This window comes from Loxodonta africana, chromosome X (genome assembly GCF_030014295.1).
Source record: "Loxodonta africana isolate mLoxAfr1 chromosome X, mLoxAfr1.hap2, whole genome shotgun sequence".
NCBI classification, from domain to species: domain Eukaryota; kingdom Metazoa; phylum Chordata; class Mammalia; order Proboscidea; family Elephantidae; genus Loxodonta; species Loxodonta africana.
In genome coordinates this window covers 158,679,656-158,693,692 of record NC_087369.1, presented here as the reverse complement: position 1 = coordinate 158,693,692, position 14,037 = coordinate 158,679,656, and the positions used below count along the sequence as shown (strand labels likewise).

General features: G+C 45.2%; 1 protein-coding gene across 4 annotated transcripts; it reads right to left on the bottom strand.

Moving 5' to 3' along the window:
* Nucleotides 1–13,761, bottom strand: FHL1 (four and a half LIM domains 1). 4 transcript variants are annotated; one of them, XM_010600048.3, is made up of 7 exons: nucleotides 12,227–12,365; nucleotides 4,652–4,833; nucleotides 4,235–4,409; nucleotides 3,401–3,570; nucleotides 2,701–2,887; nucleotides 1,946–2,145; nucleotides 1–1,539 (listed from the first exon to the last, which is right to left on the bottom strand). In XM_010600048.3, exons 1-7 carry the CDS (start codon nucleotides 12,246–12,248, stop codon nucleotides 1,456–1,458), a joined length of 1,020 nt encoding a protein of 339 aa, XP_010598350.1. In that variant the 5' UTR covers nucleotides 12,249–12,365; the 3' UTR covers nucleotides 1–1,455. The 4 variants fall into 4 exon arrangements, with proteins under 4 accessions (XP_010598350.1, XP_023395238.1, XP_003420543.1 ...); XM_023539470.2 differs by lacking the exons at nucleotides 1,946–2,145; nucleotides 12,227–12,365 and adding an exon at nucleotides 13,673–13,761; XM_003420495.4 differs by lacking the exon at nucleotides 1,946–2,145 and having other exon boundaries at nucleotides 12,227–12,363.
* Nucleotides 13,762–14,037: the final 276 nt, after the last annotated feature.

Sequence of the window (14,037 nt, the reverse complement as noted above, 5' to 3'; positions counted from 1 at the left end):
TATTGTTATGCTGCTTTATTTCTGTAAGGATACACTGAAACGTTAGATGAGAACAGCTAATGACAAAATGTAGAAATGAGGCATCAGCTTCTATAACCACTCCTACAAGAATGTTAATACATATTGTCATTACATGTTTACGTCTGATATTGTCTCATTAGACTATGTAATAATGTAGAATACAGTAAGGAGGAGATCCTGCATTTCTTATAAGCAGTAGGTAGAAATCCCGTTCTGCCCGTGAGGATGATGGCCTCCCACTCCCCCACAGATCCAGCTAAGCTCTTGAGGAAAAGTCCTAGGAATCACAAGAGAAGGGACTTGGTGGCCCTCCCTAACACATGGACAAAGAGCTGACAACTACTATGTCACAAGGGATTCAACTCGTCACCGCTTTGAAATGCCACATCCATGTCGATGACGGCTCTGGCACTTGCTCAGCTACCCCTGTAGAGTTGTACTTCTGTGGGATGAATTTCAAAACTGCAGGAAGGTTCGAGGGGGCTAAAATAGTGTCATGCAAGTTTCAAAACTCAAACTATGTCGCTACTAATTAAAACAAAGAAAAATATTCATTAAAAAAATAAAAAGGACAGCGGGGTTAGTTTTGTTAAGCTTCCAAAAGTATCCGCTGTGACGATGTTCATCCATAACAGGCTCGTTTTTTTTTTTTTTTTTCTCGAATCTGCCTACACTTTCCCAATCACCTGCATGTTCCAGACTTTAAGGTAGGAACACTCAGAAAACACACCGCACAGGGAACTCAAACGTTAGTATGGAGAAAGGTCAGTTCTCGATAGAAGTACAGCTACGTTAGATGTTAATTTTCTGGAAAGTCGAGTTAGTCATTCGAAAGCACAAAGAACAGAAGGAAGCTAAGAGTTTGGATGAGGACGTTAAACCATGCATTGTGGGGAGTTCTTTGCTCACAGAGCTGGGTGAGCAGCCTGAGTTAAAGCAGCCGCTGCAACTCCTGCATGTGACTATGCGTGTGACTACACAGTGGGTCCCAGCTGAGCCATGAAAGCTGCCTCAGTGGGGGGTTTATCGCTTATGCTTCTTGCTTACATCACTAAGTGGCTAAATGGATAGCACTGTTCTGCTCTATGATAAACATGCAGAAGAGTCAATCTAAGTTTGAATTTTTTCAGATCCCAGCTACAGAGAAGTGAAGTTTGCCGCAGCGTTGCTGTTTGCTAAATCCTAAGTATGATCACTGTGTGCCCTTCATTTGAGTAATACTGTAAAATGGGGGAAAAAAAGACAGAGAAACAACTTTGAGGAGGTGAAACACCACTCTTTCCCTATTGATGGTATAGGGCAGGAAGAGGACACAAAGCACAAGCTGCAGATTCCATTTTACAGGACAGGAGCCCCTGTCCATTTACAGCTTTTTGGCACAGTCGGGGCAATACACCTGCTCCTCATGGAAAACAAAGCGCTTGTTGGCCAGATTCACGGAGCATTTTTTGCAGTGGAAGCAGTAGTCGTGCCAGGATTGTCCTTCATAGGCCACCACACTGGAGCCTTTACCAAACCCTGTTTGAAAACAAAAGAGAAGAAAAAAGACAGCTGAGTGAATACAGGTGAGGCAACTGTGATGCAGAGAGATACAATGATGACTTGTCCCGGTCGCAGAGCCAACAAGCACACAGAGCCAATGTCGCCCGGCTCCCGGCCACCCCTTTCCACCACCGCGCACTCTGCCCGACACCAGTGCTCCCCTGCTATGGCGCTCAACGTCCAGTACCGCCCCAGCCCTGCAGAGATGCCAGGGCTCAGCCAAGGGCATCCCTGACTTCAGTCCCCACATTCCCAGGCCACTGCTAACACCCTGTGACGCGCACCGACCTCCCAGCATAACCAGTTTCTTAAAGGTCAGGGCCAAGGCATCAAAGTGGCCACCAGGAGGCAAACTTGGGCTGTTTGTGGGGTGTGCACTTACCGGGCCTCGAGGAGCTGCTAAGCTTCGATTTTTTCTATAAAGAACAACCACCCACGAGGGACAAGTTCTCTCTCCACCCGGATGCCTGCCCCGGATGTTGGCGCTGGGAAACAGGGTGAGAGGCAAGCGTTTCCCGTGGCACACTGGGGGCTTCCTAGCTTTAGAGACTGGGTGGCTCACTCTTGACACAGTCCTTTTCCCTGAGGATGGCAAAAGTCTTCTCAAATGTACATTTCAAGGCTCCCCGGGGAGATGGGAACATTGGAGGCAGGGGAAGGGCCCAGGGCACTTGGATCGCGGCCACGAGATGAGGAATGAAGTGATTAGCTGTGCTTCTGATCGCAAACTACTGCCAACAGGCAACTCTGAACTAACCTTCATCTACGGGGTTTTAGCATCCCAGGTTCACTCTCACCAGCCTCCCCAACCCCGGCCCCTCCCCACGACCTCCGCCCCCCCCGCCCCCCCTCCCAGAGCCCCACGTAGTGCGTGCCTGTGGCCCGGTGGGTCTCAGGCATGTGAATTCCCGGCAGCATTCATCAGCAGTGGTCAGGAAGTGTTCTGTATTGCAAAGGCTAACCTGGCCTGGGGGAGAATCCAAACTATGGGGGGGGGGCCTTTAGGACCACAGTGGCAGGGGAAGAAGGGCATTCTTGGGGGCCTTTGTGGATGAAACCGACGACATAGGAAAATGAGAGATGGTTACCAAGCGCAAAACCTAGTCTGGCAGACTTAGCAAGGACTCTTTAGCCTACCAGTGATGGGGTTCTTGCATCCAGCACACTTCTTGGCCACAAAGTTCTTGTAGCAATCCACGCAGTAATACTGGTCCTCCACAGCGGTGAAACGCTGCCCAGCAAGCTTCTTAGAACAGGTAACACACACAAAGCAATCGGCATGCCAGGGTTGATCCTGGTAAGTGATTCCTCCAGATGTGATGGCCTAGACCAGGGAGTGTAGCACCGGATTCAGATTCAACAACCCTTTGGCTGAATGCCTACTATGTGCCAGGCACTGTGCTGGGCGCTTGGGTATACAATATCTCATTTAATCTCCACAGCAACCATGGGAGGTAGGTGCTATTATTATCCCCAATTTACAGATGAAGACACTGAAGCTCAGAGGAGGTGAGCCCGTTTCCAAGGTTACATGGCAACTCTTAAGTGGTGGAGCCAGGCCACCAAAGCCAGAGCTGCCCAACCCAGACTGCAGTGTGAGCACCCCACACCATGGCGGCTACAGGGGCCACCGGAGTGGGCACACACATGACAGCTTGATGTGGCCACAGCACTGCTTTCTCTACCGGAGTTTCCTCATCTGTCAAGTGAGCATAATAATTCCTACGTCACAGGGCTGTCATGAGGATGGAATGGGATAGTGTGTGTGCAAGTGCTCTGCAGACTGTCAAACACTTGTAGAAACAAGAGTGAACGCAGAGCTCCCACGGCAACATACCTTATTGCACTTCACGCAATGCTTGGCAAATTTGGCCTCGTGGCAAGTCACGCAGTAGAAGTTCTCCCCTTTCGGGAAGAAGCTTCCAGTCCCGATGACCTGGTTGCAGTGACTGCAGGTGAAGCAATCTTTGTGCCAGACGGTCCCCTTGTACTCCACGTTTTGATCTCCTGCAGGGGAAGCAATCAGATAGCCCCACTGACAGTGCTCTGCAGGGGGCTGCATCCACTCAGCTCCCCACCCCGGCCCCTCCCGAGTTGAGGGAATGCAGTCCCTGCAGTGATTGGCCTCAAGCTTCTAATTCTCATGCCCATGGGGCCTCGTCTCTAATGTTTGGCTCCTGCTGGTGCCAACCCAGGATCCTGTCATGGGAGGGGGCCCCAGCTTCATGATTTCAGGGCAGATGCCTGAATCCCCACTCCCCCCTCAGACCCCTCGTGGCCTTCCAAATTCAAAAGGGGAAATGACCTGACCCAGAATTCTAGAGGCGCTGGGAAAAAGCATGCTTTGGTCACTTACTATACCCAAATGAGAAAGCGCTACATACTTTTCACTTCATTCTCTTGCCACAGACAGTTCTCTCCAGTGTTCTTTAGTTTCCGAGTGTGTGCGTGTGTGCGAGCATATATGTGTACGCATACATACGTGTATATATGTGTACATATATATGCTAAAATCTAAAAGCAGCTAACAGCAACATTAGCCCCATCATCATAAGCAAACCCACATCATCGCTGCCCTCGGAGCCTCATCCCTGGTAGCCAGCTACAGGGTGGCAGCCACAGGCCCTGTGACCTAGCTCCGGGGGCGGGGGGGTGTGAGCGTGTGCAGTACCTGCCACAATCGGCTTGAAGCACCCTTTGCACTTGGGGGAATCCTCACGAGTGGTGCACTTGTTGCACAGGATCTTGTTGTCCTTGGCCACAAAGGTCTCATTGGCCAAAGGGCGATGGCACTTGTAACAGTGGAAGCAAGTTTCGTGCCAGTAGCGGTTCTTATAATGCAGCTCCTAAGAATGAAGCAAAATCACACAAGCCGCTGTGGGCCCCACCTCAGACAGCTAGGGAAATGAAGGCCCAGGCAGTGGCAAGGGCTTCCTCGAGGGCAGCCAGTCCAGGGCAGAACGAGGACCTGCTCCTGGGCCTCCTCCACTCCCTCGCCTACACGTCACTGCCTGTCCTGCCTTCCCCTCAGGTGGCTACAGTGATGAGGACAAACTACACTCAAATGCCACGTGGGGATGACTGTTACCTTGGAATCCGCACCGATGGGCTTGCGGCACTCTGCACAGGTGTTGGCGCAGAACTTGTCAAAGCACCTCAGGCAGCAGTAGTGGCCGTCCTTCTGCACGTACTTCTTTCCCTGCAGGGGATCCCGGCAGTAGTGACAGTCGAATTTCTCAGCCATGGTGCCCACCTTGTAGCTGGAGGGACCTGTGAAGGGAAGCAGGCAGAGTAAAATGACCAACTGAAACCCCAAGAGTGCTCTGCTGGGGAGGCTCCAGGAGACCCCTGGGCGATTCTGCACCAGTCTGAGAAAACCAGTCTGAATCCACGGGGTCTAGGAGACCAGGGCACAGCTTTCCTTCGAGTCCAGCTGGCCCCCAGGCACCAAGGTGACAGATATTTCACCCCAACTCCTGGTGAGATGGAAGCCTGAGTCTAGTTCCCCACTGGCCAGAAGGCCATGAGTCTTTGGGGTGGGAAAAACCCCTGCTTGGACAGACCTCCATGCTGGCTCACCAGGAATACAAAGGCAGACAAGAGGACCAGACAGGACTTCTGGGGTGCTTTGAGCAGTGATATGAAGGAGTGCAAGGTGGCATAGAGCAGGCAAGAAAGAAGAAACTTAGACAAAAGGCACAGCCTTGGGCAGTGGCCGCAAGCTGAGGAGGGCAGGCAGACACGCAGTCTGTGAGGGCATCACAGCTCCGCAGAGAAGAGCTGTGCTGCCTCCGCAGGCTGCCGAGAACTCTGCTTAGGGGCTAGGCAGTAGCTCGGGAGCCAGGAGCCCTTCCGCCAGATTTCGCTCCTCCTCGGTCACTTTTTAGGGAGGACAGTAGCCTCTGGAGCCTCAAAAAGTTTACTGCCGACTCTCTATGCTACCTAGGCACAGAAGCAAGCCTTATGGATGCATTTCAAATGGTTTACATTTACTTTGAATCTGGCAGGAAAGATTTAAATCCCTTTATTCCAATTTCATTTACTGACTTTCGAGGCTTGATGAAGACAGGAACAAAAGATCAATAAAACTGGCTTCCTCAACTGGTGCTGGCAATCTATGGGACTGTGAATTCTAAACAGTGAGGGGCAGCTGTGTGACACACCAAAATTGGGGTCCCTTTGTTCAAGCGAATGCAGATCAATATATTCACAGAAGTGTCACTATTTGGGACACTTACAGGTTTAAAAATGGCCATTTTAAAGTATGATCTGAAAAATGGCTTTTAAAAAACACGAAGAAAATTTTGTTTTAAAGTGTTAAGCTGATGATGATTCCACAAGTTCCTGCCCTTTGCGTGGCCCACCCTCCTTCCAACCCCGCCGACAACATAACACGCATGGCTAAGGCACTCCACCGCAACCCCTGTCAACTCATTTCCTACGAATCGAATCCTGTTGCGTTTCTGTTAAACAGCTCTCAACGGCTTTAAACTTCTGCAAATTTGTTCCTCTCCCTACCACCCCCGGAAAAAGAAACTTACATGGGTTAACAGATAGCGATTATTTAATTTGCCCAGGAAACCTGAGAATGGAGACTGTTTTCTCGGACTATCCGTAAACATGGTTATTGTGCTAGCACGCATTCAGAGTGTAATTTAGAGACAAAGAAGGAAGGGAAAAAAACGAGCAGTTGCCCGGTACTCACCGCAGCTCTTCCACGAACTGAAAGGCCCCAAACTCCCACTTTGGGTCCCATTCCCAGTTTGTTTTATACAAACACATGTCCAAGCTGTTTGGTTCCTGTTGCCACAGGCAACCAAATAGCAGAGAGTGAGCTAAGGAAACCACACCCTGTGTCTCAGAACCCGCCTTAGCAAAGGCTGCTTGAACTCTCACTCAGAACCACGTTGATTCTGAAGTGAGCCTCCAAACAAAGAGAACCAGGCTGCTGACGAGCACAGCATCTGGACACGCTGACATGCAGACAGCCCCCCTCCCCATCTCCAGAGAACTGACAAATGAAGCAAACTCGGGACACACTTGTGCAAGGACAGTTGTGCCACAGTTAAAAGCTTTCCTAAGACTAGAGGATAGTTAGTTATTTCTACTTTTCCCTAAAAAGAAAACTGGGCTGTTCCCTTATATAACTGGGTTCGACACACAAAGTAGGGACACAATGAAACTAGAGTCTATCTCCTTGAACCGTGTCCTGTTTACACAAGGCAGCTTTTTACCTGCCTTTAGCCTCTGTGTTCACATCAAAAAAGAACCGGTTACAGAGATAACATGCTGAAAATCGCTTTCCTTATTTCATTCTTGCTGTTCTTCCCCGTCACATAAAATCCTTGTCTTAGCTTTTCCATTTTGAAATTGTGCACTAAACAAAGATTTACTTTCTTGTTAAGAGCTGAGTGGAGAAACTAAATACATCTCCCGTAACAGTAAATGCCGACGAAATGAAATTATCAGTGGCTCCTAAATGCCATTTGGCAGGAAAACAGACTTTGGAAGATTAGACAGCACTGGCTTCCTTCATGGCTAGTAATCATAGCTGGTTTAGCACTTCAGAGGCTATCTGCTTGGACCATATTTGAAAATTCCTCATTCTCCCTTACTGAGGTCTCTATTTAGGACAACACTATGAGCCTACTCATTTTATCATCACTCTCTTTTGATGTCTTTCAAAAATGAAATGGATTCCACATAGTTTTGTATTAGAGTACCACATAGAGTCCCACAAGAAGAGTCCCACCTCTTGGAATTTTTGAGACCTAGCTTTCTGGTAAAAATACAGATATTAGTGTAATGCAAAAGGAAAAACACTAGAAAACAGTAAATTCTACTTCAGGGTGTTGAGAGGTTCCGAAGAGAAGGCAAACTGTACTACGGTTCACGGCACCAGAGCGCTCTTACCTGCCAAGTCTTCCCCACTTTAAAACCACACACTTTCCGAGCTGTTATATTACTAGTGCCAAGTTCTTCACTGGTTACTTTCATAGTTCTAGAAGACAAATCACTCAGCATTTCTAGGCACCCAGACGATGAAACAATCCATGGCCCACCAATGAACATGGAAGTACCAAGGTGTACTTTAGTCAATGGGAAGTTGCTTGCCATTTTTATCATTCCTATGGTAATGGGTCTTAAACCCAGGAAAAGGAAAATTAAAAGAATCAACCCCAAGTTAATAGTACCACTGAGAAGAGTCCCACCTCTTGGGGTTTTTGAGTCCTAGCTTTCGGCAAGATTATTTTCTTCTGTAGTACGAAAAATCCAGGGTCATCTGATTTTCCCCATTGCCATATACTTAAACCCAAAGAGTCTGTATCCAGATGGAAGAACAGATTTCAAAAGGGCATATTCTTTTATAGCTGATTTCGACAGTTGACTGAAGCCTGTTTTGTGTGTGGGGAAACACTTATTTGTCAAGATAAAAGAGGCACTTCTAGGAATGCTGGCTTTATTGCCTAATAAGTAAAGAGGCTGGAAATACTCAAAGTATGCTAACAATGTCTATGTCAAGTTTATGAACTTTAGTACTTTTTCTGCAATAAATCTAACGGAGTGGAACTCTGAGCAACCCGAATTAGCTTGCCATGTATTTTTCTAACGTTATGATTATTTAGTACAAAACTATTTCAAGCCTTTACACAGCGTGTTTGGGATGGGGTTGGAATAATACTTTCCTACTGAAAAGATAGTTACCATGTCAAAAAAGTTAGCGACTCTAGGAAAAAGGCTTATAAATGAGAATGCTGAGATAGGCAAGGGTTAAGAGGTTCCTAAAAGTCAGAAAATACCCAGATTTGTAGGCTTTGTCTGATACAGAGTCTAAAGCCACAGTTAGGCTTTGACTTCACGAGGAGAGAGGAGCTTTGCACTTTCCTTTGTTTAGAAACGGTAACAGCATAGAAAAAAATGGAAGATGGCCCTTTACCTCTTCTTTTGGGCTCCCTCTAATCTTACTGACCTACATGTACTTAGGCATTCACCTTTTAGGGAGTCATTTTTTTTTAATTCCCTTAGCAATATCTAAGTCCCTGATATATGAAGCCTTTTAACCTTCCAAAACTTCCAGATATGTTTGCCTTGACCTAATGCTGTTATCTGGAAAAGGGCATGTCATCAATCATTAAACGAAACGTTTGATATTTGACACGTGTAATTCCCATGCTACTTCCTTTCCTGCCTATCTTTCTTTGTCAAGGGCATGACATCTGCCCTAAGGCAGCTCTTTGACTATTGTAATGCCCTCGTCTGTACTCAGTAGCCAGATTTCTCTATCACAGGAAGTTTTGCAAATACACTGGGAGCCCGGGATATGTAACCCAGAACAGGGGGACAGATCACGTGACCCTAAGGTGCAGAAGTCTAGCCTCCAGTCCTTTACAGACTTAGTGGGTTAGGATACAGTTAGAAATGTGACTGGGTGATCACATTTTGGATCTTTATTCCAAGATGGTTGCCTGACTTCACTTAACTGCCAAACTTCCTCTTTCAGAAAATTCCTGAACTACATCCAAAATGCTAAGAGGTACCTAAATAAACCTTGGAATCTCGATAAACAGTTTTGGCTTTCAATTTAATCACATACATATACAAGCAATACAACATTGTCACATTTGTTGTTTTATGTTTTTTCTTAACTATAAGCTACTCGTTCCAAAACCAAAAAAAACAAACCCATTGCCGTCGAGTCGATATAGGACAGAGTAGTACTGCCCCATACAGTTTCCAAGGAGCACCTGGTGGATTCGAACTGCCAACCTTTTGGTTAGCAACTGTAGCTCTTAACCACTACGCCACCAGGGTTTCCAGTCACTCGTTAGAGAAGATTCAAGTTGCATTTAATGAGTCTTTTTTGTGTTTTTATACGTATTTTCTCATGTATTGCTTGCTAACGTTCATTTTTTTCCCCTGGTGCCCAAGGGGCTCAAAATAACAATGCTTAAGGAAAAGTGAATCTTATGACTAGGTAGCATTTTTGTAACTATGTGCTTTCCCTGGGTGGTATAACATACAGTGTAAACAATGAACAGCCACCCAAATGGAAAAAAAAATTCAGGTTATTTTTGGTCTGTTAATTGCTAAGTCCAACATACCCGTACATTAGTCACTCCACATATAAATATTGGCCTCTGAAGAAAGGGTATATTGCTTTCTTGAGAACATTCAACAAATGGAATGAAGGCTTAGCTGATGAATAGGACACTTGTGTGGAAACATGCTAACACGCCTAGAGGTGTCGTCAGTCGTTTGGGAATAAATACCTAAATAGCTGCAATGAGACAGAGTTCATGAGTCATGGCTGAGAAGTAGTATTTCATAGAGTTTCATAGAAAATCAGAAAGTATTTTTCCCCTCAAAAACTGCACATGTACAGAATGAGTCAATATTATTAGCAAGTTCACTTGTACACTGGTCTTAAAAAAAAAACAAAACAAAAACATAAATCTCTTTTGGGTCACTGATATACAAGTAACAGTAACTTAGATTATATGTGGCATCAGGAAGGTTAGATACAGACTATTAAACGAAAAATTAGGTGCCACTGGAATTCCAGCGGGCCGCATTCTGGTCTAGTACTATTTTGTCCATTAGTGAAGCTTTTTTTAACGTTGCACGTTCTGTCTTTCCTATAGGAAAAAGCCAGGGTTTCCAAGCTTCTGACCCAGCAGCTATTAAACATGTGTTTTTAGTTTCTCTAGTTGTGGTGAGGTAGTAGGCGGTGATCTGGTGGTCATTAAAAGTACAAAACGTTCAGTTTCACTCTGACCAAATCTTCTGACTACCATTTTTCAGCTGTTTTAAGAATCCCATCCCATTTTATCACTCCTCTCTCGCCGCCCCTTGCATTTTCTCTTCTCGCCCTGACAACAGATTGACAGGTGTGTGTAGCCCACGGGGCAGTGGCTGGGAAAGGGAATTAACAGCTGGGTGAATATGGCAAATGATCTTCCTGCCCTCCTCACCCCCACCCCATTCCTCAACTTGAAAGGCCAAAGGATGAAAGAACTGAATCTGTATAATTTTGCAGGTGGAAAGTGTTCAGTAACAAAAGCATAAATTCTGGTCCTCGAAATTTCCTCTCGGTATATGGAGGGCCGCTAAAAATGGATTTTGATTCAGTTACCGGAGGCTGTATTCTGTCTATACAAAACCTATTTCAGGGAAACACTGACTTTCTTTCTGTGAGGCTTTGATGGACCTATGACTCTAATGCAGTACAAAACGGTATTTACTAATTTTAAAAATCATCTAAAGGGTGTCAATAATTTCTCAAATTTTAACCACAGTCATAGCCTCTAGATTTACATAAGCAAGAATGACATAAGGATTTGACTCGAGGTTGAGTATGCTATAAATATGTCACCTTTCAAATATATTTCCCTATTCTGACACTAAATGAGTAAATAAAATGAGGCATTATTCTACCAGTTAACATGCATTCAAGGTACATTAGAACAACTGGTGCTGACTAGTTTGCCTACACCCAGAGAATGTGTATGTTGGCTGATAACCGCAATCTCAGGCATGTGGTACCATGTTTGTAAAACGGCTCCAGAGGGTGGGGTGGGCGGGCGGAACCCAGACAGCTTTTGAACACTTGGGAACAAGGAAGACAATGGATATTAATTCACTAAAGTAGGGAATTCAACTGCAGCGTATTTGCTTCAAAACACCAAAAGAGAAATTTCCAAAAGTATTTCAACTGTTGAAAAGGGACAGGCAATTACACATTTTCAGGAACAAATTTTCCAAAAACCTGTCACCAATGCTGACTTTGTCCCTTTCACTGAAAGCTGGGAGTCAGGATAAAGTGCTTGGTTTCTTATTTACCAGCTCAAAGAAAGGGAACCGTCACTTAGGCAGAGGGTGAGAGATCAAAAGTGCCGTTCCCGGCTTCAGGGGAGAGCCAGGCAGCAGGCTGACTTCCGAGAGCTGGGCTTTCTCGGAAACCTCCCTGTCCTTCAGCCCCTATTCCACAGGTGTCTTGTCGATGGCCGAAATAAATAAATAAATAAAAGGGCTTTCTTAATGTCAGTTTACAAAACAAGAGGAAGACTCTCATGGTAATGATGGTCTCGAGCATCTGAATCTTTGCCTCTTTTTCTGACAGGAACAATTAATAGCATACTATCAAAAGGATGGTAGCTGTTTCTTCAGGAAGATTAAAACCACTGTTCAGAAAAGGGGAAGCTAGGTAAGTCATTACGGACTTTCTTAGTCATCAACATTTCCCCTTCTACCTCGACAGTCAATTTATGTCTTTCTAAAACACTTTAAATTAGATTTAAAGCAATGTCCAGATGAAGGATTATATTTTATAAATAACCAAAAATTCCTAGCCAAAACAAACCCTCTTTCCTCACACTATTTCTTATAGTTTCATAAGCTGTCCTGGAAAATGCAAAAATATATTAATATTTTATTTGTTACTTTCTAAAAAATGTCGAACCATTCAAACTGCTAACTTGACTTGAATAAGAATAATCTTGTCTTTGAACTAGTACTAGAAGGCAAGAACAAAACAGACAAACTATGACTGACTGACTTAGATGCAACTAAATTCATTAATCACAAATTACCTTTTTGTCAAAGGATGGATTCACTGTCTTAATAAAACTGCTCAATTTAAGATCAAGAACAGTTAAGTTTTTACCTGAGTGTCTATGAGAAGCCATTGCTCAGAGGCCAAGTTCAGGAGCAGCACCTAGACCAGTCTTCCCTCAACCTCAGCTGATAAAGCTGTGGCCCATTTGTGAACATACATTTAAGGGGAAGCAGCTAACACAAAAATAACCGAGAGCAGATGTCCCACCCCTCCCCAGAGATCACAACCTTAATCCCACTAGAAAATTCTTAACCATTTTAGGTGATCCAAGGGAGAAGAATAGGATCCAGTAAAAATACCAAACACTACATATAAATACCTGCGGGGCTACTCAGCATCCAAATTTGCTCCAGAGCCAGAGAGGCCACACAGAAAGTCATCCCTGTACCGGAATAAAATTTGGACTCTGCTCTGGCATAGCTTAATGCTGAGCCAACCTTATTAATCTATTTTCTAGGCCTAAGGAGCTTGCATTTGGCCCTATAAATAATTCATTTTCGTGCTGTTAACAATAAAAGTAATTATAATAGATAGATTTGTGTTACCAGGATAATTAAAGGGAATTAGGCACTATGAATAAACAGATTAAGGGCATTATAGATGTTTAACTCTATGTCCTCCTTGGTACGCACTACAGATCAGCAGAATACTGAAAAGGGGAGCAATTTTTTCCACAAGCAATCATATCTCCTTAAAAAAAAAATCTCCTTAGCATCAGACAAAATAGAACAGGGTGGGTATATACGTGCATATACCCACTATATACCCAATGAACATACTTTGTCCCACAGGCAAATTAAATCTCCTGCCTTTCACACAGTGAAAGTAATTATATGAGTGCAGATGAAGACAACACTTAACAGGCCATCAAATGGCTGAAGACTGGTTACCTGGAACCAGTTTCAGGAAAAGTTAAAGTCCTTGGGATGCCCTATAAGTCCTTCCATGACCCCTCCCCCTCCCATCACTACTGTTGTCTCATCCCTTGTCCCCCTTGCCCTGTCTCCCTTTGTTCCAGCCTCACTGGCCTCCTTGGACACACCCTCACGTCAAGGTCCCAACAATGATTCCCTAGGCACAGATCTCACTGTTGCTCCTCTACTTCCTTCAAGTCTTTGTGCCAAGTCATCTATTCAGTGGAGTCTTCTTTGATCACAGTATTTAAAATTGCAACCATGCTCCCCCCCACACTCTCCCTATCCCCCTTCCCCAATGTGTTGTTCTCTACAGTACTTAGGACCTTCTAGTATGTAAGAAGCCCTGGTGGTACAATGGTTATGTGCTTGGCTGCTAACCAAAAGGTTGGCAGTTTGAACCCACCTAGTGGCTCCACGGGAGAAAGACCTGCCAATCTGCTCCCATTAAGATCACAGCCAAGAACACCCTTATGGGGCAGTTCTAATCTGTCACATGAGGTTGCTATGAGTCTGAATCGACTCAGTGGCACCTAACAACAACGATGACGACTACCTACTATGTATTACACCTATTTACCTTCATTGCCGTCCGATTCTCCCTTCTGTTCCATGAGGGCAGGAATTTGATGATATTTGCTGCTGTTGGCCCCAGCACCTAGAATTCTGCCCAGCTCACAGGAGGCTCTCAGAAACTATTTGTTGAAAAATGAATGAAAAAGTAGCAAAAAAAAAGAAAGTTAATCAAGCCTCATTTAAAACCAAGCCATGGTCCCACCAGGAACCCTAAAAATAGCTTTAGTCATTGAACTTCAAGGCAAGCAGTTGGCCTTCACTCAGGGACTGTCCCAGGCTCCACACTGTCTTGTTTACTAGTGTCTGCCATTGGTTTGGGCCCTGTTCACACTTTGCCCCTACCAGACCATGCCCCTACCAGACCAAGGG